At 41.4% G+C, this 27,566-nt stretch overlaps 1 protein-coding gene across 26 annotated transcripts in view; it reads right to left on the bottom strand.

The window, feature by feature from the left end:
* The window catches only part of NRXN3 (neurexin 3), a 1,022,200-nt gene that overhangs the window by 39,259 nt on the left and 955,375 nt on the right, over positions 1-27,566 (bottom strand). For 14 of the 26 annotated variants that reach the window (XM_056346632.1, XM_056346630.1, XM_056346629.1 and 11 more), the window contains one exon: positions 336-411. In XM_056346632.1, coding sequence (XP_056202607.1) covers positions 336-411 — 76 coding nt within the window. Of the gene's footprint in view, positions 1-326; positions 412-27,566 lie in introns of all 26 variants that reach the window. The other 12 variants (XM_056346622.1, XM_056346621.1, XM_056346618.1 and 9 more) reach the window with 1 other exon arrangement.

Consider the following 27,566-nt stretch of genomic DNA (forward strand, 5'->3'; position numbering starts at 1 on the left):
AGTGAATTAACTGATACAAACATATGAACTATTAATTAGCTGGGATCACTTTCAGCAAGTTTGGCTTTCCATGCAAACAACTTTATATTAACCAAATGGTGACTATGTATCTGTGTTTTGCTGTTGCCAAGTCCATGGGATCTGATGCTTGGCTGTATAATTTTTATTTTATATACAGTGTATATATACATAAGGGTATATATATACACATATACACACACATATATACATATATAATTATATATGTATACATACACACACATATAAATATATGTATGCATTGTTTTTTGCAAATGAAATCAGAAAGCGAGCAAAACAAGACTGACCTGACTTACCTGTACTGGGCTCACAGTCAATGAAATCTTCATCGTCACTGGAACATTCAGCTGATGAAACGATGTCGTCTGTCGTCTGGCATGTGAAGGAAAGGAGCGAAGGAAAAAGAACAGAGGAAAAAATATAAGACATTTGCAAGTCAAGGGGCTGTTACAGAGGCAGCTAAGTATGTTAGAAAAAAAACCCACTGTAACTTTAAAAATATTTAACTTGTACCAAGCATTCCAGATATGCCTGGGTAAATGTGCTTTCCACGGAACTGGGGTCTCCTGCAGGAGGAATAGTGCTTGTCCTGTGCTGTTGAATATTTGGGGTGTGCACAGGGGTGCCCCGCCAGGCTGTTCAGGTCCCCAGGCAGGTCCTACAGTGCTGTGAACGCGGTCAGTACGCATCACCCAGGAGCAAGCAGCACTCTTTGCCGTGTTGCTCTGGGGCAAAGGGAATTCCTGCTCTGCTAATGACCCCTCGGGCTGGGAATCCTTGGTGTGTACCCGGACAGTAAATGCCTGTGCAACCGTTTTGTTGCATGATGGAGAACTGCTGCGCGTGTGAGGTGTGCCCGACGTGCCACCTCAGCTGCCTGCTGGCCAAGCGAAAAGGGATGTGGCTGTGACCAGGATGACGGGCTGGAAAGATTCCAAAAGGCCTTTCCTAGAGAAAGACGACAGGTTCTGAAAGGCTTAAACCAAACTATGACTGTTCACAGCCCTTACAGGTTTCAGCACATTCCTTTGTGTTTCCAGCTGGTGATTCTTTCTTTCTTTCTCTCTATTTTTTTTCTTTTTTTTTTTTTTCTTTTTTTTTTTTTTTCTGCTGGTCTAATTAATGAGCAGCATGTACTGCAGCATGTTAGAGAGAAGTGTACTGGCGTCTCTTCCCAGCAGCATCTCCTGCCTGTAATTGCTGCAATTAGTTGAATTAGTAATGCAGACTATTAGGGAGAGTCTGTGGCAGTCCCCGGACACAGGTTGTAACGTTCCTGCACACAGTACAAAATTACCCCAGCTCAGCAGCATTGGCTCAAACCATGGCTTCTGCTGAAATTGTCTCCCTTAACAACTTTTCCTTGGAGAAAGCTGCCTGTTCTGCTGAGCAGTAGGATCAGTGGGATGACTCCTGAAACAAAACAACTAAAATGATCTTCAGCAGGCAGGCAGCACTGCTGAAATTGAGGGGCTGTACTTCAGTACATTGTACTTTAGTACTCCAGGTGAATATTCCTGGGATTCTCACATCATGACAAGCATTCCAAATCCTTAGTCCTCAAACAGACCCTCCAGCTTCAAAAAAGGTTCCCTTTACATTCCTGTGTCTGCTATGGCTGTCTCCAACATGCTCCCTCTTCTCTTCACCTAACTGTTCTGAGGTCTCAGCCTTTTCTTTAGCCCCCTGTGGTCCGAGTGCTATCAAGTCCCTCTCTCCCCTGCCAGAAGTTCCTTGCTCTCCCACTCTGTTTGCATTTGAGCTAGGGAAAAAACCCAGAACCGAGCAGTCAGTCAGAAATATCAGATGGAACCTAACATTCCTACACTCTTGATTTCAATGGCTTGGAGTGAGCCAAGAAAGAAAACCAGGATTGGTCGGCTGTAAATAAAAATTATAAAAATAGAGTATCTGTAAAAAAACAGCTATGAAGTCAGGGAATCCCTATCATATGTGTTACACAGTCTTACCCAGCACTGTCATTTGGCAATGTTTTGTAGGATGCAATCTTGCAGTAGTATCATGCTTAAATGCTTTCATTAAATACTTTCATAATCTTGCCTCAGTGGGGAGGCAAGATTAAAAGAGCTGGAGGTAACATGTACAAAGTAATTTCCTGCCTTACATACTAAGGTCATTTATTTAGCATCCTCTTTAAGTCATAGAAATGAAAGAACACTGTCAAAATCCTGGTGAATTGTCTCTTGAAGCTAGCTGGCTTTAAAAGTTCATCTATTCAGTGAGAGGTCAAGAAAAGAGGAATGCACAAAATATAAATTTACTTTCTACAATTCTTCTGGTCCTGTCATATATATTTTATAAAGCATTATTTATCCTGTAGGACACCAAACCACTTTATAACTCATACAAACAGTGATCACATCCTCCAACAGTGAAATGCAGCTGTCCCCGGCTAGAAAGGTATTAGTTTTTAATTGCACCACTGTAAACTAATTTAGCACAATAAGTCAACAAAACTATACTGCAAGAAATTTTTTAAGCAGGTGAAATGTAGCTAGTGAAACTGGAGATTTATATTATATTTGTCTAAAGCACTTGTAAAAGAGTGTTAAGGACAGCACCATGAATAAAGAGTAAATTATCCATCACTACCAGAAGACCTTGCTCAGACAGTGCTAAGACCCTGGCAATTGACTTTGACTTCCAGGATGAATATAGAGCATGCAGATTCTGCTCTTAGTTGAAGACATGAAAATCCACACGCAGAGTCTCATAGAAGAATAGCGATGATTTGCTTCAAGTAGGAAATAAACATAAAAATTATAACAATGTGTGGTTGTCACTTATCAGCTGCTATACCTATCCACTTATCCACTTACCTGCTCATATCTAAGGGCTTCACGCACCATTAACTTGGAATCAGATCCAACGGAACTGACAGTGCAATTCAGCATTTGTAAAGAATAAGGAGTTCCTTTATAACTCTTTGTTTTAGTTCTTGTTTATTATGAAACCAGACAGGCAGCACACCACAAAAAAAGCAGGTGATATTTCCTTATACAATGGTTTGATTTTTTGATTTTTTTGTGGGGTTTGTTTTTGGTTTTGTTTTTTTTTTTTTTTTTTTTAACTGGGAAACTCCTTGCAACAGGATACTGGCAATAAAGGTTTAGAAGCCTTTTGGAAGTGATTGGCCAAATTAAAGGTAAAAACATCCATCCTGAGTCATTCCCCATACCTAGCTTGGGAAGTCCCTGTACCAAAGACCAAAGATGTATCACTTTTATCATTGCCCTGTTCAGGACTCTTTTGCTGAGGCCCCATAGACAGCCAGGGCCAGCAGCACGGCGCTGGGCAAGGTCAGCCTCTGCGGCCTCCCAGCCACTTTTATGCGTGACATATCCTGAATATGGGGTGACAAAGAATTCTGAAGCCAAGGTGAGTTCCAAGCAGGAGCTGAAAAGTCATGAAGCCTGGCCCTTTTTATCTTCTTGATGAATTTCCCATCTAATAAGCACCTTAAGGATGGCACATGCAACATTTTTATGCTGCAGTCTTAGATCCGTGTTGTAGATTTCCTTCTATAAAAACCCCACGCAGCTTGTGTTGGTTCTGAGCAGAGAAGGGCACAGCCTGCCAGACTCGAACAACATGCAAATGTGTCACGTGCAATACTCACCAACCCTGCCAACTCTGACCTGTACCTGCGCTTTTTCATGACTGGTTCCACACTTGATTCTATCAATTAATCACTGTCCTTTTCTCCCCATCTCCACTGCATGCTATTTCCCTGTTATTCCAGTTTTTCTTGCTCTGATTGCTATTTGTCCCATGCTGCTGATTTTGTATGTGTAAAAATGAGGGTTAGAAAAAGAGAAAAACCTCCAGAAGTGGTGTTAGACTTAAGTCGAGGTCATTAATGAGATCTCTAGAAACCACAGAAAAGATAAATACGCTAATCTGTCTTGCCATTTCCTATCTTGTATTTTGAATCTCAGTACTTTCCATCACAATTCATCACTGACTGATTTTCTAGTCCCATCACATATTGGTTTTCCATGCACCTTCCGCTCAGATACCAACATCCGAATCATCCCAGAGGAATAAAACTATTTTGGTGAGAAACAGCAGCAAATTCCTGACCACAGAAACAGAGTCGAGGAAACCTCCAGAAGACCACAACTTCTTGTAACTGGAATCTGCACCTTTCAAAACCCTCCTGGAGATGAGACTTTTCAAAGGATGATTATTAAATTTGCTGCTTCCAGAAGACAGGAGAGGCTAGTGAGCAGCAACCCTAGAAACCTTTCTGCCAACATCATTTATTTGCATCAGAAACAGCTCACTGTGATGCAGTAAGCAAACCCAGCTATTCCATTTCTGGTGCCCTTTCCCCATTTTTGAAATGATGCTGATTATAATCAATCTATCTATTTTATCTATCTATGGCTTTCTTGTTGGCCCCAGGGCAGGGAACCAGATTAATCCTTTAGTGTCTGCCTAGTGATGTGGAGATGGTAAATGCTAAACATTCTTATGTACAGGCAACATGATAGTAACAAAACTTTTCCGTCTGCTGTGATGGAAACTACATTTATGTTTTCATTGGAAAGAACATGAGAGAGAAAATATTTTTCTATTCCATATATTAGCTAAATTCTATATTAAAAATAATAATTCATACTATACTATTTTAAAATATGTATTTCATTTTTAAAGAATCCCAGCTTTGAAATTACTTGGCCCTGTATTAAAGGCCATAAAACTAAAGATAGGTATTATAATAACTTTTAATAAAATCTCTCTCTGGCAGGAACCCTTTTTATTCCTTCCTCTGAAAGATTTTTTATGGCATTTATAGTATTATTTTTTCTCTCCCTCTCTCTAGTGTTTAATGAAATTGCCTTGGAATAAAACCGGGGTAGGAGAAAGTGCTAAACTCTGAGTCCACCCTGGAGGATTTATAGGCATATTTACCTTCAAATTCTTTCAATTTCACTGAATTGGCTCCACATTCCTTTCCATGAATTATTAGTTCTGTAATCACCTCCTCCTAATTATTCACTCTAAGGGCCTCTTCAATCTCGCCATGGTGATGGTTCTACATCTTTGTTCATTACACTGTACATACCAGTGTGGGATGTAAAGCGCAAGGAAAGTTGGGATGGTGTGGCAAGACCTGCTCACGCAAGACCTTCCAAGCACCCAAAGCCCTAATTTATGCATCGGATCCACAACCTTTGCTCCTTTGTTCTACACAAAATGGCAGGTGCTGAATCTTCCTTTTCCCAACCACCAATTTTTTTTTTGACACCTTGCTCTTTGGGTGCACCATTATTTGAGAAAGATTAAGCACTCTGGGTAAAATAAGTGCTGTCACAGAACAGCTTTATGAAATTATAAATAACACACCCAAGAATGATGGAGTTCTCACTTCTACTCAAGAGAAAAGACAAGGGTCCATAAATTCAAATCCCAGACAAATTCCTCCAGAAGTGCATACCTGGCAGTTGCTTCACTCAGTAAAGTAGGATTTAATTTTCCTACTTGCTTTTTCCTTGAAACTCTTCTGCACACTGTACACATTACTTCCAATTCAACACCATTATTTGAAAAGCAACACTTAATGCTTTGTTGCTAGAGAAGTGTAAATCTCTTTGCCACCAAGGAACCACAATTTACAATCCTTCTTGAAATACAACCACCACAAAATGCCAGGCACAAATATCTTCCCAACAGCAGAGAAATACAGTTGTATTAATTGGAGCAGCGCATTGCCTTTCACACCTCAAACATACAGCGCTGAAACTCAACCAACTTCTCTTAATCTGACCACTTGACTCCCTCCACTGCTCCCATACTGCTGTGTTTTCTAAATATCTAGCATTTATTGTGGTAAGTGGACAAAGTACTGTCTTCTATGCCTAACAGTATACAGTATGAATGCTCCCCCAGAACGGCAAAATGTCAGTGATGCTGTTCTGTCTTCCAGAAACCAAGATGTTTCTTGGCAAAGAACAGGCTCAAGGCATTCGCTGTATCGCCAAAAGAAGATAGCAGAGGAAGTGTCTGTCTCATTAGATGTCATTTCTAGCTGGAATAGCTCAACCTTTTGTACTTAGATAACTGGGCTTTTTAAAGGACTTGTATTCTGTTCACACTATTCCAATTAAATGGGAATCCTTTGTCCTTTTTACACCTTGTATTTTTTTCTCACTTTCTATTTAATCTTTATTTCCAAAATACCCTGGAGTTCATTACAGTATCGCAGACCTGAGAGTCTCAGCCTAGACAGATTCAAGCTACTACACACAGACAGAAAGAATCTGCATACAAATGGGAAAGTATTAGAAATGTTGCAAAAATCATAATGAGTATTATAAAAGAAGCTGTAATTTGGGACTGTATAAACTTCTAAGGAGAGTCCTGCATCTACTATCTGTTGCTAAAGGGTATTAAACATCTCCAACTCATTAGCACTGGATAGTACAACATGTATTTTTTTATCACAACATAACCATAAAGATGTGCAAGTCCTTTCTGCGCACATACACACATGCTGGTGCTGAAGTTGTGTCTGCCTCTGCAGAAGCAATGCATCAAAGAACATGAAACTACTAATTTTTCTTCATATAGCTTATATGAGGTGAATATAAAAACAAGAGGGCCAAATCCTCTGTTGGTTTAAATTGGCATTGATTTCAACAACGCTGCAACAATTTACAGCAAAAGAGCATAGCTCATTATGTTTGGTTTTGGACAATTCAATGCCAAAAGGTTTAGAATAATTGGAGGCAATTCAGAGAAGAGCCACTGAAAAGATGAAAGAACTGGAGAGATGTATGAAAGAGACAGGCTTAGCAAAGCTAAACATCAGAGCTTGACTTAAGGACCAAAGGTATGATAAATTTCTAGAGGTGTCACAAGGGTGTAATAAACATCAGGAAGAAAGATGAACTATTTAGGGTGCTTCAAAAAAATCATGGATAAAATTAAGCCAACAAAAATTTAGGATTACTTTCAGCAAGAAAAATCTCGATAGTGATCTTTATTAACTATGGAGAAGTCTCCCCAAGGAAATCCCAGAAACCGCCAGTTCTGCGATTAAGCAGTTGCCCAAGCCATTCAGATATGAATACCATTAGTGTAAAGGCCCTAGTGGGGAAGAACTCACCCCATCTATCTTCGGTTCAATCTAATTCACTCTAAATCAATTTGGTATTTGCATCCTCTCCATCACTATCTAATATGAACACATATTACGCATTTCTCTCTGTCATTCCACAGCAGGGGCAAAGCTTATCCAGCACAACCTTTCAGCTGGTTGTGCTCAAGGGAAGGAGATATCATTGCTGTAGACCCGTTCAGACCATGTGAACCAATCCAGCCTTATGTTCCCAGGACCCTGCCTGGCCAGGAGCTGGTAGGTAACCAGCAGGCACGCACCCCTCAACAGTAGCTCAGCAAAAGTGCATTTCCTGGTTGGACATAAAAACTGATTTGCTGTCAAATTATATCATTAAGAGGGGTCATGAGAGAGCTACCCCTTAACAAAATCAGCCATTTGTCCATTATGACGGTAGACAAGAGATAAAATAACGAGCCAGTTAAGTAAGAGAAAGCAAAAAATAATCCCTGCAATTGTGTGTCAATCCAGAGTCATGGGCAGTCATGTTTAAAAAGAGCCTTGAAAGCTGAATCAGTCCTTTGAAAACCAAAAGTCCATCTCAACAGAATCGATAGTTCATTAAGACTGTAAAGCCTGTAAAGTCTTCTTGACCAAGTTTGATGACACACTTCAGGTACTTCGTTCCGTCCCTCAGCTGTGCCAAAACAATGGGGAAAAATCATGTTTCTGCCTTTTGGCAGAAAAATCATGTCTCTGCTGGCAGTGGAAAGGGAGATGATGTTGCAAGGGAGTGTGAGCACAGAGAGAAAGGGAGGGCAAAGAGGGAGAAAGGGAAGGGAGGGCAAAGAGGGGAAAAGGGAAGAGGGGAGGATTAATCCATCTGTTGTTCAAGGCACCCTGACAGGGGAAAGAGAAGTACTGAACCACAGCAGCTTAACCCAACTTCAATGTACCTTCCCAAAAGCAGAAGGAATGTAATGCTACGTGGAGTTCTGCTGATAAGCAAATCCTTCTAAATCCTTTCAATTTATTTCTTGGCCCGAAGAAATAACATACTATTTAGGAGCTAAATAACTAAATACAATTTCATTTCCAGGAATCTAGATTGGTTGTTTATTGATTACATATGCACACAGACTCACTTGCTTTTCTGTTTCTTTCTTTTTCCAATAGAACAGTGCTCCTTTTGTCTCGATCTGGTAAAGGATCAGCTAGCAAGTCTTTTCCAAACTATTCAGTGTAACCCTCAAGATTTGCAAGAGTTTTGTACTGGACTGTAAAATATAATTTCTTGGCTTAGACACAGAAGATACAGCTCTGGCATGAGAGGAGGCTCTTTCCCCCTGCCTTATCAACCTGTTGCTCCCTTCCACATGCATTCGCCTGCTTCCAAAGAAATATTCCGATTATGACAGTTGTCTGTCCATATGCTGAAGTCATTATCTGAGTATAGCGCCTCTTGGAGCGATCACACAGGAGCAATTTTCACTGTGAGTGTCCTTTTCATCATCTGATACAATTTGTTCCCCTTCCCTACTTATTTCTTATTGAAACAAACCTGCCGACACAGAAACCGACAGCCCTCTTTTTAAGCTGAACCCCGGTTATGCAGATGGTGGTGATGCAGGAGAAAATTCCATAAGAAAGGCACACTAGTGTACTCATTGTGAACTAAACTAACTAAACAGTCCTAAAAATGGAGCCGTTACAGTTGCATTCACAATAACTCGCACCCTGAAATTGGTGAGAGCTGCTGGAAGGATGAAAATGCTGAAGTTCAGCCACTGCTCAGGAGTCTGACTTTCTGAAAATCATGTCCATCTACACAGTGTTGTTTCCTAGTGCTTGCCCAAGACTCTTCAGGCAATGCTCCGAAAATTGTTTCAGAGTGGTCTGTCCTCTGCCGTGATCCCCCTCTGAAGAAGCAAAGCCAGACAAATACCCTGGGTAGCACAGGCTTCAATTTACCCTTCTTCTCGGCATCTCCTTAAAGCAGGGCATAGAAAGTAAAAGGTTCCCAGAGGTATGTAGGGAAAAGCCATCTTATTGCCTGAATTTAGCATCCTGCTCATGTGGACCCTCGCCCCTTGTGCGCACGCAGTCTGATGTATCAACTTAAACTGCCACAGAAATAATTTTATTAACATGCTGGGCTATGAACTGCGCTTGCTGAAGAACAACATGTTATCTACTTCACCAGCAAAAGGGCAGGGCACACTGCTGGGGAGCAGTAACTTCTTAAATTGCCCAGACCAAATTGCCAAGAACATTGAATCAGAGCCCTCATGTTACTTGATTTTACACCCCTGATATTGTCATAAATTCACTGTCTGACGTCAGGAAAATTGCCTCCTTTCCTCACGCTTCTGTTTATACAGCTATAAAATGGGGAGAAAACAACTTCTCTCTTACTTGGCATACAATCAGAGTTTTAGTAAACATTTTACATTCTCAAAGCAAAGCCTAAGTACAGAAAAATCCTTTACATTTAGTGAAGGGAAGCCTATGTTTCAGAAAGTTAGAGACTCAAATGATCAGAGATGAACCAGCTGCCCTTTGAAGACTCAGCCTCTAGTAAGAGTAAATGGGTTTTCTTTGCGTGCTAGCTTGCACTTAATAACTGTGTCAGAAGAATATTTTTCATTTACACTTTGCTCTTTTGCTGGAAATCAATATGTCGTTTGCTGGCATTTTCTCCTGGACATCTTTATTTAGCTTGTCTTTTCTTCCTTGGAGGGGGGGGAGTTGTATTTGATTTTGTTCTGTTATTGATTGGATCACTGTGAGCAAGAAATAAATAACTAAGTACAGCACAGTAGTTTTAATGACAATCTCTTAATCCTCAAAATCTGCACACCATGTTGCTCTCCCTCTTAACACATGATTTAAAAGAAATAGATCTGTAAAGTAAGGTTACTATGTAGCGAAGAGGCAGTCACATGTGCAATTTAACTGACATTTCTATTTACGTGCTCATTAATAAACCCATACAAGTCCTGTTTCTATTTTTAAAGCACTACTCCTATTGCAGTAGTATCTAGTGCTGGGATCTCATCATCTCTTACAAATGAGGCTTAACGAGAAATTAGAGATACAGGAGACCTTCTCCCAGCAGACATCTTTCCCTGGAGAAAATCTGAGCATGTTCATGTATTTATTACTGATGGCAAGTGACAGCACAGACTAATTGTTGCACCCGCTCTGCAAAAGCCCAGCCCAGCAGATGATGGTGGAGGGGCAGTCACTGCGCCCGGGCTGCCCCGATGCACCAGGCCAGCCCACAGCATCTCTCCCAGCTCCAGGGGGTGCACAGTCATTGCCATCATTTTTTTAAATTGGGGAGTTCTTTGCCTCCTCCCCATGCTTCTCTCTTAATTTCTGCTGTTCATTACGTAGGCCACAAACAGTTGGCATATGCAATGGTAAAATTCATAAAGGAGAAAATATCCTGGTCTATGGTCCAAACCATCACACTTAAAATCTAATGTGGCAGGCTATGTTATTCATAAAGTAACAATAAACCTAATCACTCTGAATAAATGTGCCTTAAAACAACTTCTGCGATTATTGTAGGTACCTCTGAGTCCAATAAGATAAACAACTATCTTTGAATAATCACATTAATGCACTAGACTACTCTTTCCAGACAAATATTGCTCTTTCTCTCTAAACATTAACACACGCTTAGAAAACGGCATTTAAATACTACTCACAGGATTCACACATTAGCTCACAAGGGGAAGGGGGTTGCCACACATATTTAAATACAGAATAAATATACTGCAGAATAAATCCCAGCCCACTGGTACACATCAGCACCTAGAACTGCTCCCTGAACAAGGCCATACAGACAGAACAGTTAACAAAGCAAAATAGCTGCTAAATGCCTATACACCAGCATACGTACAACATACCTGCTAAAAAAGGCCATAAATAGTTTTGATTAGAAACAATAAGAAGGTTCATAAACACAAAGAAGGTCCCGAAGGCAGCTGTGGTAGAACACAGATTTCCCAGGAACAGTGACAGCCTCTTAAACCACAAGCCCATCCTTCCTCTCTTAATAAACAATATAAATGATTGCCAGCAGCTGGTACAGAAACATCTGTATAGACAACAAAGGTATATATTACCATTAACTTAACATACTAACATATTCATATTATCAAGGTCAAATCTAATAAAAATGAAGTTAAACAGCTCTAGATATTATTCCATCCAGGAATACCTCTGCCAAATATCTGATGCTTAAAAATTATGCTTTTCTATCACCAACAATTTTTTTCTTTCCTTCTGAAATGTGAATAGACTAACAACTTCACTGGGGGGATAGGGAACTGACTTCACGCTACACGTTCGCAAAAATCAGGTAACAAAAAAGTAAACAAGCAACACAAATCAGTCCCACCACCACCAGGAATCATGGGGGGAAACTTAGGAAAGTTAGAGACAGAAATTTGTCCATTCTTCCCTAATCCTAATTTAAACAAGGAAAGAGAGCTACAAAATACTCCCATCAAATATATACCCATCAGCTTACAAATCATAGTCAGTCCATCAAGTATTGATGAAGCCAGGTAAACTCCTGAGCTGCTGAACATAACAAATGCCTCCTGGGATCCCATTAAATTTGAACTGAACTTCACTTAAATGCCACATCAAGTCGTCCAAGCTGAAAGCATTTGTCATGCAAGAAAAATCCGCCATTGGGTAGGCAGACTCCCCTCCACAACAAACATGGTGAACACTTATCCCTGCTGGGTTTCTCTGCAGCCCCTGCCTAATCAGAACATTTGCTCTCTTTGATGGATAAGAAGGCCATTTTCCTTGCTTATTTATTTAGCTCTCTATTGAGTTTGATTAACTGTAGTAAAGGGAAATCAATCTTTTGTGTTTGTGTAAAATGGAAAAAAAACCCAAACCCAAAGTTAGCTTTAATGGCCCAACAGATGCTCAGCTGGAATGCACTTGCCGAGTGAGAGGGCTAGACAAAGGAATTCAGGCAGCTTTAAACACCACTGGGAACATGCTGAGATCATCTATACTTTTACCTGTTTAAAGGGAAAAAAACCAAACCAACCCCACGCCCAGTGAAGAGGTTTTCTGTTTCTCTGCGATTCTGTGTATTAAAGCATCAAGCACTACAAGGTTTTTCTCTTGTATCCTTCAGAGTTCCAGCACCAAAGCTGGGAGATGCTAGGAAACAAGTATCCAAAGGAATGCTGTCAGAAGGAGAGGACGTGAATCTCAAAATCCATGAGAACACTTCCTCCGGTCAGTAAACTTGCCTCTCCACTCAGATTTGTTGTGACATCGATACCCTCTCGTAAGAATTGTAAGACAGCATGAAATTCATGACTGGTATGAAATTAAGAAGCTTCTGGTAATGAATTTGAGTGAGACATTTATCATTTCAAGGGAACATTCTGAGATTTGATTATGGTGTTGAGAACAGTGGAAATCACTAAAGAAACGATGCCCTTTTGATTTGTACAAGGGGACTGTACGTAATGCCTTTTAAAAGCCTCCAGTATTATACAGAAATACCCAGGCCTACCAGACTATGGGCGGCCAAGTATTAGACCGCAGAAAAATTAACCTCAGTCTGAGTAACACATAAAACAGGACCGATTGACCAGGATGGAGTAAAAAAGTAGCAAGAGGCACTTATTCCTGTATCTGAAGTACTCCAGTCCCTGAATGGATGGATAAAAGCGTGCGCATCGGTTTCTTGCTACATCAGTTTTGGCCTTTTAACAAGAATTTAAAAAAAGCAGAAAGAATCTGACCATCCTTGTTCTAAGACAAAATTTGATGTTCCCTTGCTGTAACAGTTATAGCAACAGCTTTGGGATGACGGTATATCTCTGGTCTCTCCTCGGAGGAAACAAGTTCGCTTTCCCTTAAAATTCCTTTCTCTATGGTATCGTTACTGTAGCTTCACTTGTGTTAACCAGAAACAAGTCACAGAAGCTGCTGACATTGAAAGATGGTGCCTCCTGGCTTTTTTACCACTTAATTGGGCCCTACTCACGCTAGAGAGCTCTACTGATGTTACAGCCGTGCCGGCATATCCCAGTTGGCAGCGCCGACAGACGAGGGGGTTTTGCCGGCAGAGTTAGACCACCTCTGAGCGCTGCAAGATAAGATGACAAACGTTGGCACAGTTCTATCTGTGTCAGGCTTCTGACTGGCAGCAGCATGTAAAATCAAAGCATCTGCATTTTTGTACGCTGGGACACTGCAGTGACACTGACAGGACTTTGGGGTATAGCACTGCATTACTCTGAACTGCTTCAGATGGCAAGATAGTTCTTAAAGAATCCTATAATCGTCTCCACGGTTGTTAGTAGGCTTATAGCTTATGTAAATTTAGCCAGGAATTTGCAAGAAAGAGATTGCAGCCAATGGAGGTTTATTGGATTCAGAGATGGCAAGGTCAGAAGGGTCCATTATTTTCACCTCGCCTCGTCTCCCATTTTACACCACTGTGGAATTACGCAGAGGAGCCGAGTGCCAGGACACCTCCACTTCTGGTTTGCAATGACCCCCAACAGGGCACTTACCCTGTCAGCACAATACAGCTTCAGTTTTAAGACACTGAAGATGCACATGCATCTCTTGGAAGCAATGGTTATAAGCTGCTGTGAGAACACTTGGAGGAGAGTACTGTGGGATCACCAGGAGAAGGATACTGTGATTGTATCCCATTTTTTATATTTTGTGAGCAGAAAGACTCAGGCGGTCAAAAATGGAATACCCATATGGACTGTAACAAACTGTTAGGTGGGGTTGAGGTAGGAGGGACCTAAGAAATATTCTGCTCTCTTTAATGTTTCTGGAATGAAATACAGTACTGGAAATGACTGCACAGCCCTACAAACTGGGACTCCTGTGTACGGGGGAAAGGAGCTTCCTGCAAATTCTCCTCATCAGTGGAGAAAACCTGCAGCACACATCTACAGAAATAAACAGCAGCAGAGTTTAACACCATTCATCACCAAAGGCAAAAGACTCTTAGCAAAACAGCCCTCCACAGTGGACTACCAGTACTCACCCCGTCAGAACGCAATCCTTGCTTTCAGACAAAGCACAGCTTTTCCAACAGGTGCAGAGAAATGCTCTGTAACCTCTGTACTGGGCGGCTTTGAACCTCAGCAGCTCATAGGTGGTGGAACAAATTGCCTGGCTGGTCCCAGGATATCCCTTGTACCTAAGTCTCCCACTTACCCACAATGTGCAAATGATCGAAACAAATGCTACAGTCTGACAGCATGGAGCTCTCGACAGCTGTCAACTCATTAAGTTCTATTCACTGGCTTCCCACCTCCTTGCCAACGTATTACATAAATTGCTTTTTAGCTGGCAGCCTTTCCTTTTGCTTGAAACCAGTTTGCACTGAGCATGTTTAAGTCCATTGTTTTTTTTCTAAAAGAATGCGTTTATTCCCTTCCCTTTGGTGATTTGCCTTGCTTTGCAACAGTCTGAATGGGCTGCAGGATACTGTTTCATTATCAAGCTGCAACTGGAAATGAATATTTTATAGCAGCTGAACAGAGGTTTGGCTGTAAATGACTATATCCTAATTAAACAAAACAAAAGGAAGACAGAAAGAAAAATTATTTTAGTTAACGAAATATTGATGCAATTTACAGATGAAGGTCTTCCCACGTAGAAGGGAATTCCTGCAATGTAAATTTTAGACGACGAGTTGGACGTTCACTGCCTCCTCCTTGATTTAACAAGTGATGTTTCTCATAATTCATTTTTGCCTTTTTCAGCTTCTTTAGAATGCCTGAAGGTATGTCTGGTATCCATCCATATGAAGTCACAGATGCAACTGCTCCAAATGCAAATATATACTTCAAATGACTGTGCATTAAGAACATGTAAAAAGACAGCATAAGTGTAGTCACGCCAGCTCAAAACTCCATCTAAGCCTTGATTCCTGCCTCTGGCATGAGCCAGTTATTTATGTTTGTTCACAGAGAAAGGACAAACACAAGAGAAATACACAGAAGTACTTTTCTCGCACGTATGCTAATTGGAGTGGCAAGCATCAGTTAGGAAGTGGTTATACCTGCATCTTTATGCTGCATAGATTTTGTATTTCATAGTTCTTAATGGGCTTTTCTACCACAAACTGGCATATTAGCTTTTAAAATCTATTTATATTTTTTTCTACAATATCATATGGCAGTGAGTTCCACATCTTGTGTGAAAGTACTTCCTCTTGCTTGATCTCAGCCTGCTGCTACTTTACTTCACTCCTCAATCTTTGTTGCATGAGAAACAGGGAGCAAGTCACTCCCTAGTCACAATTTCTCTCACCATTTTGATTTTAGAGACCTCTGTTATCACCACTTGGTTACTGATTTTCCAGCCTGAAGAATGCCAGACTATTTAACCTCTCTCCATGTTGAAACCATTGCATATCCTTGATCATCCCTGCTCATCTCTTCTGCAGCTTTTTTAGTTGTCATAGACCGGTTTATGAGAGCTGATGGCCAAAACAGCACAGCGCAGAAGGCAATGCACACTACACATTTACACAGTGGCACAATGATATTTTCCATTGTTGTTTTTTTTTTTTTAATATTTTTTCTTAATAATTTCCAATTTTTTTTTCTTCTTGAATGTGAATAAATGTCCAAAAGTAACCAAAACTGGCCATTTGTCAGCACAGAAACTCACTGTCAATATTCAGTGCAGTCAAGCACATACAGAAACCAGTGCCCGATAATGCATTTCTTCTGCTACGGCCCCAGTTTCTGAAATCTTTGAATTAAAGGCCCTGTAACAGGAGGAATTTATGGATTCTTGAGATGCTTCTGAATGCCATCCATTGAATTGTATTATGGCAGCAGGATCTACAAGTAAGTGATAAAGCATTTGGGAGGATGTTGGGTTTCTCAGTCATTCTAACTCGAAGGAGCTGACAAATTTCCGACACTGCAGGAGGCACCTGTGCAAGCCCAAGGGACGCCTGTTGGGTTCACAGTGGCAGGAGGCAGAAGCCATGCACTGCAATGTGGCATCATTCCAAACAGACTGCAGCAATCCTACTGATGCACGCAAGGCCACTAACAGGGAGAAGACTCAATATTTAAACTAGAAATGTGGAATGTATACCTACACGTTCCAGAAGTGGGGCCAAACTGTAGAATCTTCTCCAACCGGTTTCCTCACCTCTTGTTGCTGGCAAATGTTCTTTATATCGTGTACGTTGTAAAATGAATCAGGCTTAAATATAGTGCCAAAATGTTGCCTAAATCAACCTGGAAGATTATAATAGCCCTGAACTTTATAGAAAACCACAGCTGTAATTTATAGCCCAACAGACAGTTGGAAAGGGAAATACTGTTTGCTCACAATAATCTCTTTTTCTCAAACCATTGATATCATTTTGGGTGCTCATGTCATTTCACTCTGGGGTGGAGTCTACTGCCCACTAGGGATAGCGATGAACTAGTTGTAAGGAAACTGCCCCCGTTTAAAGTTAGTAAGGACAAGGAGAATGCACGCAAATAAATCCAAAAACCACAGCGCCAAACAAAACACAGAATCTGGTTCTATGTGAAATGCAGAAACCTGGGAGGGAAGCTACTGACTTTCACCAGCCCATACGTGATTTGACTAACTGAATAACAGTAGGTAAATCTTTGCAGAAGGAAGAGAAGTCATTGTCCTGAAAGCATATAACCTATAATGTTCTGCAGTCATAGTTTCTTTAAATCCTGTACAGCATGTGAATGTAAAGGACACAAATGAAAACATAGCTCCTATACAGTTCCATGCCTTGCCTTTGATTTAAAGCAGATCTAATTTCTCATCCACTTCATCAAAAGAAAGAAAAATATACCAGGAAAGAACAACTGAAGCAGATGGAGAACAGACATAAGAAGTTTGGAAGGGAGACAGATGCCTTTCACAGACTTCACTTACCTCTCTCCCTGTGCTATGATTTGCCTTCTAGCTGGGATCTAAGGAAAAAGGGAGACCTTAGTCCCCATCTCCCGCTCAGAGTTCCCAGCCTCAGCCCAGCATTGCAGAGCCTTCCTGCTCGGGGAGACCCTCTCCCTCCTTCACGGCAGGACTGAAGCTCAGGGGCTTTGGTCTCCTACTTTCAATGCTGCCCCTGTTTTTCTCCACCACCCCTTCTTCTTTTAGACTCTGAGGAAAGCCGAGTGGCTCTTTAATACCAACAAAGATACCGATCTTGACTCGAACACAGGTTTTTAAAATTGCAGGGGAAAGACTTCTTTAAATTCCACATTATCAGAGAACATACAGTTTATACGTGAAGATACAACAGCTATTACCTGAATTTCACAATAATGTTACTACCCACAGCCTCTTAATCAGACCAAGATCCTGTTATTTAGATGCTGCAGTATCAACAGGACCAAAGAGTCCGAGTTCCAAGTGCTGCTGTTTAGGCAAACAAGCAACATATTTAGTGCAGCAGACAAGGGAATAACAGCTCGGGTTTATGATAAATTATGATGCTAAAGCATTAACTTTTCTTCTGTGCTGGAACAAACCCAAATATACTTTATAAATCATCTCAGAAAAAGAATTATATCAAAGGATCAGTTTTCATACAATACTACTACTACTACTACTACTACTACTACTATTATTATTATTATTATTATTATTTGCACCCAGATTTCAGCCATGCTATTTGGTATGTGCATGACAGCAAAGCACACAGAGGACACCTCAAAGGGTGTAGCCCCCAGAAAGGGTTAACCCTGCACAAAGGATGCAGGTTTGACATCCCTGCTCTTGAACAAGTAAAAGCAGGGGATTTCTTCCTGGATCTCACTGCATCAGGAACATAGGAACGAGAACCTACAGCATCTCCTGCCAGGAACAGTGTCCTGATCGCAACCTGCTGTGGTGAAAGAGCCTCTCCCCCCCACCCCCCCATCACATACACCATCCCCTACGGCCCCCATCCACTGCCATGCAGATGCCTTGCAGAGACTGTGACATGAGCAGAGGGTAACGTGAATGATGGCAGGAAGACAGCTTTAGGGAATGCCACCTATCGCCACGAAGACGAAAGGTGCGGGGGAGGTTCGGGCAGAACGAAACTGCCTAAACATGGATGCGTTAAGCTGGTTAGCCTGGGAGATTTCCAAAGGCTAATGAAGGCTGAGTTTAGGAAAGCAGTTAGTGCAGGTTTAGCACTAAGACTATACCTTAATAATCTACAAAATAACACTGTGAAAGCCTATACTCTAAATGCTTGCAGGGCCTTCTGACAAGAACAACTTCAGGGGAAAAAAAAAAAAAGAGAGAAAGAGAGAGAACAAAAATGTAATTGCCTGCCTATCAGCTCCACTATCATAATTACTTTCAAACTCTGACATGGGTTGAATCAGATGAACACCAAATCAATTTTTGCAGCCAGCAATCAGTGCATTCTTAGCTCATAAATTAAAATGTCACTGGTAGAGTGAGTACAAAATAATGCCTGTTTCACTATTTCGCACTGCAGACAGAACAACTTACTTCTTTTTCCTTTTGTTTGTGAGCGTTGCTTCTGTGTCCTCAAGCACTGTACAGTACATTGCACTCATCTAAGCCAAACCAAAGTTTGCACAGCTGGGTGCCACACATGAAAACACAGGAAACCATACACGAGCTATGCAGTGGGGTAGTGTTATCCCCCTGAGTGCCCAGAGTCCTATTCTAGACGTGGGGAGATGGTGGCATGAGTTTTTCTCCAGCGTTTGTGCTTCGTGCAGCGTTTGGAATGTGCTGGCTGCACACAGCTTTGGGAGAGGCAATGCCTTAAGGCTCCATTCTGCTCCATTCCCCTTCATTCCTTTCTGACCCGCAGTGAACCTCCTCAGGCTGAAGTGAGTACAAGCCTCTCCAATACAAGGAAAATTCTCAAAAAAAACCCAAACCCCAACAAATATTTCAAGGCCAGAAACTACTCATTGTTGTGATTCCTTTAAGGACTCAAGTGATCAGATGAAACCAATGAATCAGCACCATATGTTGAAACTTGACTCATATTAATAGAGTGCTTAATTTCATCTTACCTTTCGTGCCTCAATTCTGAGACTGAGTAGGAATAATTTAATGGGCCATTCCATTCCCAGTGCCTTGCCTATCACTTTTCACTCCCTGCTTCAAGCCACAAACTCTGTAGCTGAGAGGCACAGCACCAGGCTGAGAGTTTACTTCTCATGTAATTAGAGTTGTCAAGATACCTCGTACTTTTCTCCTTTTTAAGGGCTTTTGCACTTTATGTGAACTTTTAAGTGCATTTTTTTTCACTGTAAGTGCATTGCCTAATCTTTACTTAATGATTGAGATATTCTTTCCCCATATGATGTGACTAGCCAAGCCCGAAATTCCCTTTGTGCTCTGACTAGCTCCAATGTCATACTTACATTCCAAAAGTTAAAATTCAAGCACCTTCCTCTCCCATCCACGCCAGCTGGAAAGCAGCTGTGAAGACCAATGCTTGGATGAATATCTAATTGCTCCAAAAGTCTCCTCCGATGTTTCAACTCCAGATACCACTGAACAAGACATCCAGCTATCCCAGCAAATCCCGCTAATCCTTTCTAATGCATTTCCATAATAGCCAATGTCAGTATTGAGAGTTTTGCCTCAAGTGATATCTTCGAGGAGCTCGGGATTTTTCTTCTGCTCTTTCTAGCCTTCAGAAGCTGAGCTATAAACTTAATGAAACCTGAATATAAAATAATTCCTTATTTAGTAAAAATAGGAGTGCCTATCATTTCAACCCAACCAGCAGCCAGTATACAGGAGTTTTGGAGTGTTGAAGTCTCCTCTCTTGGTTACAGTTGATTACTTCACTGGTTTGGAAAGAGAAATGTCACTGTAAGTGGAATGGGTGACTCTTAGCCGAATCAGTGGGGCAAAGAGCCATACAATGTGACTAGCCAAATAAACAGAAGGTCTTATTCTGTATGTTTGTCAGTGGGTTGTCTGCTACCCCCTGCCACAGGGAGCTCTGCACCTTTTTGCAAAAGCCTCTTGCTCAGTGCTGCTGCCTAAGAGCTGGCAACTCATCGCACGGCGGCTCCGCAGAGCTCTGTGATGCTGTGTCACCCATACGGCACCAAAAGAGCGGTAGGCGCAGAGTCATCGTGTTCACAAATCACAGAAAAACAAAAAAGGAACCTCAGAAGGCATTAACAGCCAGTACTCAGCAGCTCTACACCATATGAAGGGGTCAATAAACTTATTCTCCTGGATCTTTTCATCCAGGGGACTCCCCCTCTGGACAAGAACCCACTTCTAACTCCTAGCTTACTCGCAGTTGGATACTGGCCATTTTGAGCCATGCAACCCTTTCATTTTAAATAAATGACTTCCCAACCTCCTCTTTGTAAACACAATACAGTTTCAAAAGCAATCACACCTCCTTTATTCCTTCAGCATGCGAGCTAAAGGTCAATTGTAAAAAACCTCTTCTCCCAAGACTGAGTCCCCATTCACAGCTTTGTCCTTCAAAACCTTCTCTGTACCCATGCCAGGTCCTACCGTCACTCTGCAACACGAGCAAATACACCTTGAAACAGCACTGAGTGAACTCAGAGGGAGAATATTTTCATAAAACACTTTAAAGAACAATCCTGCTGCAGTAAAATGGTGGGTATCTTTCTGTGAGAGGTTTAAGAGGTCTTTACTTCCACAAGTAAAGGAATGCAGCTAATTATGTTCTGTCAGATAGAAACCCGCGTTTGCTACTGGTTTTAACTAGGTTGGTATTCAAAGACTACCAAAAAAATTGAAACCATTTTTTAAGGAAGGGATTTCTAGGGGCTTAAATGCAATGAGGTTTAAGGATCAGCCCCACATACTGTTGATTGAATCCAAAGCAGAGAATCTATAAAATGGCTGGAAACAGAAATGTGTGCCTCGCCTGAGCACAGAAGGAAGCAAAGAGATCAAGCTGAGAAAAAAAAAAGGCAGTTACTTTTCAAACTGCCATCTTTTATCTCTGAGGAAACACAAGAACTGGAACTGATAACTGTCTCGATACATTATCATTTATGATAACTACATTAGAGAGATGCAATACAGACTAAGTCCTTAGAAATTCCAAACTTACAAGTCAAATATAATGAATAACTGAGAAAGCCCCACTTTCCATTTCAATTCTGCTCTCCTTATCAGCCATGCTAATATTTAGAAAGTAATTATTGCTCTTGATGATTAAACTTTTTTTTTCTCGTCTTGAAATGACTGATTTTTCTTTTGAAGTCTGCATCACCCTGAAGGGAAAATCCATTTCTCAGCAGATTTTTTTTCCTTTTTCCCTAGCAAGTAAAGGGGATTAGAAAAATTAGAATAGAATGACAGTAAAAAGAAAAAGGGGGAATGGGAAGAGTGAGCAAGGAAAGACAGGTCTTTTTTTTTATTATTATTATTTGAGGAATGTCTTTAGGAATTTATGAAGGGAAAGTGAAAAATTATGAGCTCATTGTGATGGGTATGGCACCTTGTGCTGCAATCCAGAGTTCCTGTACTGAGGTGAATGGGCACTGATGACAGCCCGTTGCTGGGGCGGCGTTAAAATGAGTTCTGCATCAGCAGGCCAGCCCTATCAGCGCTTGGCATCTTCATCGCACCACATTACATATAATTTTTTTTTTTTTTTTCAGAATTACTGCAGCTGGGTTAGTTCTCCAAAGTGAGCAGAAATGTATCTTCTTGCAGAGTCTGAGTGACGTGACCAAGTTACCCTGGCCTGGAGGGAAAGGAAATCGCACTGTAATGGTGAAGGGAGGTGGATGAATCTAGATGGTTGTATACTTTATCAACATAAAACGATTAAACTATGGAAGTTTAGCTATGATTATATCAGACTCACGCTTTTCCTATAGTATCCTCCATAATAAAAGGCAAAGTAAATAAAAATTAATATACTATAGGTTATACCACAAACAAAATGTAGAACTATGTGATTTCTTGTTCTCAAAACTTCTCCTTTTACAGTGATATAATGAAACACTGGGGTTTTTGGTCCTGTGGTATACTGAAACCATAGGTGAAAATCTCTGAGAATGAATGCCGATACATAGCAATGCACTTATCACCAACTCACCCCCTCCAAACCCCTGGAATCAGCGTATACAATGCAAATTTATTTGGACATATATATATATATAATCTCATCACATAATTTGTCAGTATGCCTTCATACTGCTTCCATCTAGATCATTACTGCACTCTACTCTTGCAGAACGGAAAGCATAAGGTGCATCATTATAGATGAAACATTCTTTCTCCTTCTCTATACGAGGCTGACAATGTGGAAAATAATACTTCAAAGCACTCTTCAGTAAAATGCTGTATGTCAAAGACATTTCCTTTTTCTCCTAACACCCCAACCCCCATACTCATCAGTGGTTGTTTCCAGGAGGAAAAAAAGGAAGAAAAGAAAAGGTGGTTGTTCTTAGAAAACGACACACTGACTCTCAGCTAAATTTTCCAATAGCCACTGAAGTAGCTACTCAAGCTAGAACTTATTCCAAACAAACAAGCTGGAGGACAGCCAGCTCTGGATGCAGTGATTTCAGAATATGAAGTGTTTCTTCTTGACAGCAAGCCATGCTGACTGTCCTTGGGGAGATGCTCTAAAGCAAGCTGAGAAGAAACCTTGATCTGAAGTGAGAGAAAGAATCGCTTTTGGGTTGTATAATGGATGGCCATTCAACACCCTTGCATCTGCACAGTAGCTAAGTAGAATCTGAAACAAAATAAAGGTCTTCAGTTGCTAAAGGGGCTAAACATACGTTTCTTGGACCTGCTGTTAGTATTTGGTATCTCATCAGCAAGTTTTGTCGTTGTCGCCTTCTTTGTTTTAAACACACTGCTTTTGAAGTTAATAATACGACTTGTTTCTCCCTTGTGCTGGACCATTTGCATAATTATAAAGAGGGTTCATGGAAGAGAGTCAATCAGATAATTCCCACATGCAAATTAAAGATCTTTCAATTAACATGGCAGGACGTGTGTGGAAACCATGCTAATGTAGCAGGAGATATCCCTAGTGACAGTTCAGCTCTCTGCCTGTATGCTGAGGCAACATCTCTTTATCTCGCTTCACTTTGCCGCTGGTGACCTCTGCTTGGGCAAGAGAGGGTGGTGGAACAGAGCAAACAAGGGAGGTTCATTAGAGATCTTTATTGCAATGTTACTGGTGGGGTGGGGGAGCATTGTTTTACTCTTAATTTTGTTTCAGGCAAAAGTCAACCTGACTGATGAAACAACTGTGTCTTGCCATATCAGGGCACAATTGTGGCAAGGATCTGCTCCTCAGAAGGCATTTTCATTCACAGATCAGTGTGCTTACAGTTCTCCTACCGAAAGATGACTTCTCGCTCTGTCTTCAGCAATAACTCACACTTCATAAGGCTTTCCTTGCTTCTCTGCTTGCAAGGAACAGCCCCACAGAACAGCTTCTGAAAAGCAGATATGAGTAGAAAAGGAGTCCGGATACTTGGTAGTAACAGGTTATATCTGCTAAAAAAACAGTGAAGTCTGATCTTTAGATTTCACAGACACAAGCTGGTCTTTCCCTCAAGCATGGGAAACATTAAAGACCCTATACCAGAAGAGACAGATCCTTGTTTTCCACCATGGCACTCTGAGAGCATCCTAATCACTGAAGGAGTTTTCAAAAACAGCTCTTCCATGTCTCTGTCCTCCAGCAGAACAAACCAAACTGGTCTATTTTAGGAGCTAGCTGCTCCTTACTCCTGAATTGGGACTCAGATTAGGAGTCTAAGTCTGGAAAACAAGGGTCCCTATGTAAGCATGTCAGAACAACCCTATGAAGGTACCTGCTGCTGCAGCATCACTCTGACACCCTCCCTGTGAAGCTGCAATGCTCCTTGTATAGCTCATTGTTTGCCTTAAACCCCCACACACACCCCCAAACAAACCAGAACCTGCTCTTTGCTCTAGGCAACAATAATTCAGTAGAATATACATTTATGTGGGTGATGAAAAGGATGTAACAGCAGTGACTATCACAAAGTCCAAACTATTTTAAAGAAGATGAGAAAATAATCTTTTCTGAATGTACTCTAATTGTACTTTTATTTTAACCTCAGACACTTTCTTATTAAATGAACACAACTTCCACAAACAGGAATAATCTACCAACTAACTGAGAAGATGAACTCGTACTGGCCTTGGTATTAGTATCTCTCCCTCAGTTACATTAATACCATCACCAGTTTACCTGAACAAACAACAACAACAACAACAACGACATCATCATCATCATCATAACAACAACCACCACCACCACAATAATGTCTTGAAAAGCTAAAAGATGGATTAGGTACAAGTCCAGCCAGCCCGCTGGTAGCTGGACTAGTAGCTAGTAGTAGCTACTCTGTTCCTACTACTGAAGTATCATGGAGCACAACCTAATTTCACAGACTAAGTACAAAACCAGGACTCATGAACACCTGTTGTAAATCCCACTGCTTTTTCCTTGGAGCTCATGATGAGATTCTGCACCATACTGGTGTGGCAGACCTAATCCATCCCCATCTTAGCTCCGCTTTTGGGGCAAATCACTTTCCCACTCATGTCTTAGTGGTCAAAACTCACAAGTGGATAGTGTTGCGAAGGAACCCAAGTGAGACACAATGCTTAGAGTGCTGCAAAGTTTGCAAGGATGCAATTGTACCTCTTACACTGTGCATATAACCTCCAGCTTAATGGAGTTTTCATCCACTTACCAGCATCTAACAATAAAGAACAATAATAATGAAAAACTGCTGTGTTTGCATCCCTGTGCCTCTGGATTTGTCCAGTTTATACAGTGGTTCAAACTGATCAAAAGTTTTAAATGTTGTTTTTGTGGTAGCCAATAAAAAGCAGGAGTTCATTCTCAGCAGGCTATTAGTTTTATAATTATTATTAATACCAGTTGCTTCATTATGTAGCACTAGCAAAGTAAACTCAAGCTTTTTCAGCACATTTTAGCTTTAACGAAGCAATTACTTGAGTCAAAATCATTTATCAAATTGAGCAACTCCTAGCAAGAATTATATTTCTGACTTCAAGTCTTTGTTTTTCAAATAGTAAGGCATAATAAGTTCTTGAAGAATTAGTAATCAACGTGTCACTCCTGTAAGTAATTATTTTACTTGAAAGTCTGTGTTCCCATTTGAGGGCACATGTAATTGTAATGTATTATTAATTCTGCAGTCTTTTGTACAGAATGAATATTCAACTTTAATAATCACGGGAAACTATCAAACTATCTCTAGTTTATGTTCTCTGTAAAAAAAAAAAAAAAAAAGATTTAGCATACTGAGTATCTTTTTAAGTTTCAAACTTCAGAGAAAACCACAAATTAGTGAAATGTGTCCTGCGTGTCGTGTTTGTGAGCATACCCAGCATGTCCCCTGGTTTTTCTGTTGTTGTTTTGAAAGCCAAACTATAGGCGTAGCAGAACTCGGAATCAGATGTGCTTGTTTCTCTATGCTTGTCTCTCCCACTTGCGTTCACTGTCAGACCAGGAGCACAGCACAAGGCTCTTCTCTACCTCAGTTTCACTCCCTCTAAAAGCAAAGAAAACTAAATCCATCTTAGGGGCAGAGAACATTGTCGTAATGAGTTATTGTTTGTTAAGCGCTTTAAGATCAGCAACAGAAATTCTTAGTGAAGCGCAGAGTATTACTTGTTTTTAGAAGATAATAAATTAAAATGTAATATAATAAAACTTTCCAGCTGCAAGATATGTCTTAGGACACACTTATATCACATTAGACCATGAAGTCACATTTTCAAATGAATGAAACATTTTCACATGAAATGAACCAGATATTTTACAGTGCACGCGAACACTGCACCAGCATAGGGGACATGACTTCCCACCCTCGGAGGTGTTCAGGAGCTGACGGATGTGTCCCTGAGCAAGCTGACATGACTAGATCTGCTTCAAAAAGGCCATAGCTCCTTGTTACTGCACACTTGTACGAGCCTTTCTGGACCTGCCTGAGTATTTCACACTTCACAAATGTGAAACTCGTACAAACGCACAAACGTCAGGACGTCGGTGAAACCCACGGTCTAAACACCCCTTGGCAGCGCGCAGGGTGCAGCCAGAGCCCGTGCTTTGAGCCTGCTCTGGTCCCAGAGATGACCAGACACATTACCTCACGACTGTGCCTCTGCAAAGAAGCCTTGCCTGGTGTCTGTGGGCGCGGTGCTGCGCTAAGGCAGCCAGCTGGCCTTTCTGCTGCAGCTTGCCCAGGGAACGGGCACAACTGCCCGCACCCGAGCGTGTCCCACTGCCCGCAACACCTTCTGCCACCACAGAAAAGCACCATTTATCCCAGGCTCCAAAAGCACAGGTGCCACTGCTGTGCCTCTGTCACTGCCTCTTGCAGCCCAACGCTTACAGCACCACGCTGGGGCTTTAATTAACTGCTGACAGGAGAGAGAACAGCAGCTACTCAGCCATCAGGAAAGCCCGAGATCACTCATCATGTGCCACTGCCACCAGTCCAAGATGAAACCAGGTCTCCAAGCTGGACGTTGATGTCATTGCTCTTATTTTGTCTGTTTGTTTGTTTTGTTTGAGGTTTAATGCCTATGCGGTTAATTTGAGGGCGATAAATAGCTTTTTGAGAAAACTAATTTGTACACAGCTGCAATTAATCAGAGTGCGGAGGAGAGTGCAGCAGAGCTGAACGCCCCACTGGAACAGATGGCTGTGCTGCTGCCGCGCAGCCCCGCGTGCCGGCAGAGGTTAAGCCAAATTGCGGAGCCCTGGGAATTGGAGCGCGCACACACGCTGGCTCTCCCCACAGGTCTGTAGGGAAAAGCTTGAATGATTTTCACCTGGAAGCCTCCTGGGGTTTGCAGCCATTACTTGAGAAGTTTAATAACCACTGGCAGGGGGGAGGAAAAAAAAAAAAAAAAAAGAAACAACACAATCCACTGAGCCTTTCCAACTGCACAGCTGAATCTAGCATCTAGTCCTGTTCCTGGCTATCTTCCTTATACCGTCTGATCCTCAAAACTTTCCTGGTATGAGAGCAAAATAATATCAGCCAGATGGCAGATGCTGTTTACAACCAAGCAACCTGAGAAGAATGCTGGTTTCCATCGGAACACAATAACACGTTAGTATTCCCAAAGAAAGAGAAGCTGGGGTGCACAGAGAGAAGGGTAATGCTTTCAAGCTTCAGGATTGTGGAGTGGCTCCCTGCAAACCTTGGACTGATCTGCAGCAGTCCTGAAAGATGATGTGCTGATTCGAGTGGAAGTTGTGGGAGCTCGTGTCAAAACAGAACTTCTCTGAAATGAGGGAAAAATTTCATTCCACACCACCCACCATGCTCAGGGCACACAATGGCTTGTAAGATGGTTATTTATGAGTTCTGTTCACCACCCTCCTGAGGTG

Source organism: Falco biarmicus, chromosome 7 (assembly GCF_023638135.1).
Source record: "Falco biarmicus isolate bFalBia1 chromosome 7, bFalBia1.pri, whole genome shotgun sequence".
NCBI classification, from domain to species: domain Eukaryota; kingdom Metazoa; phylum Chordata; class Aves; order Falconiformes; family Falconidae; genus Falco; species Falco biarmicus.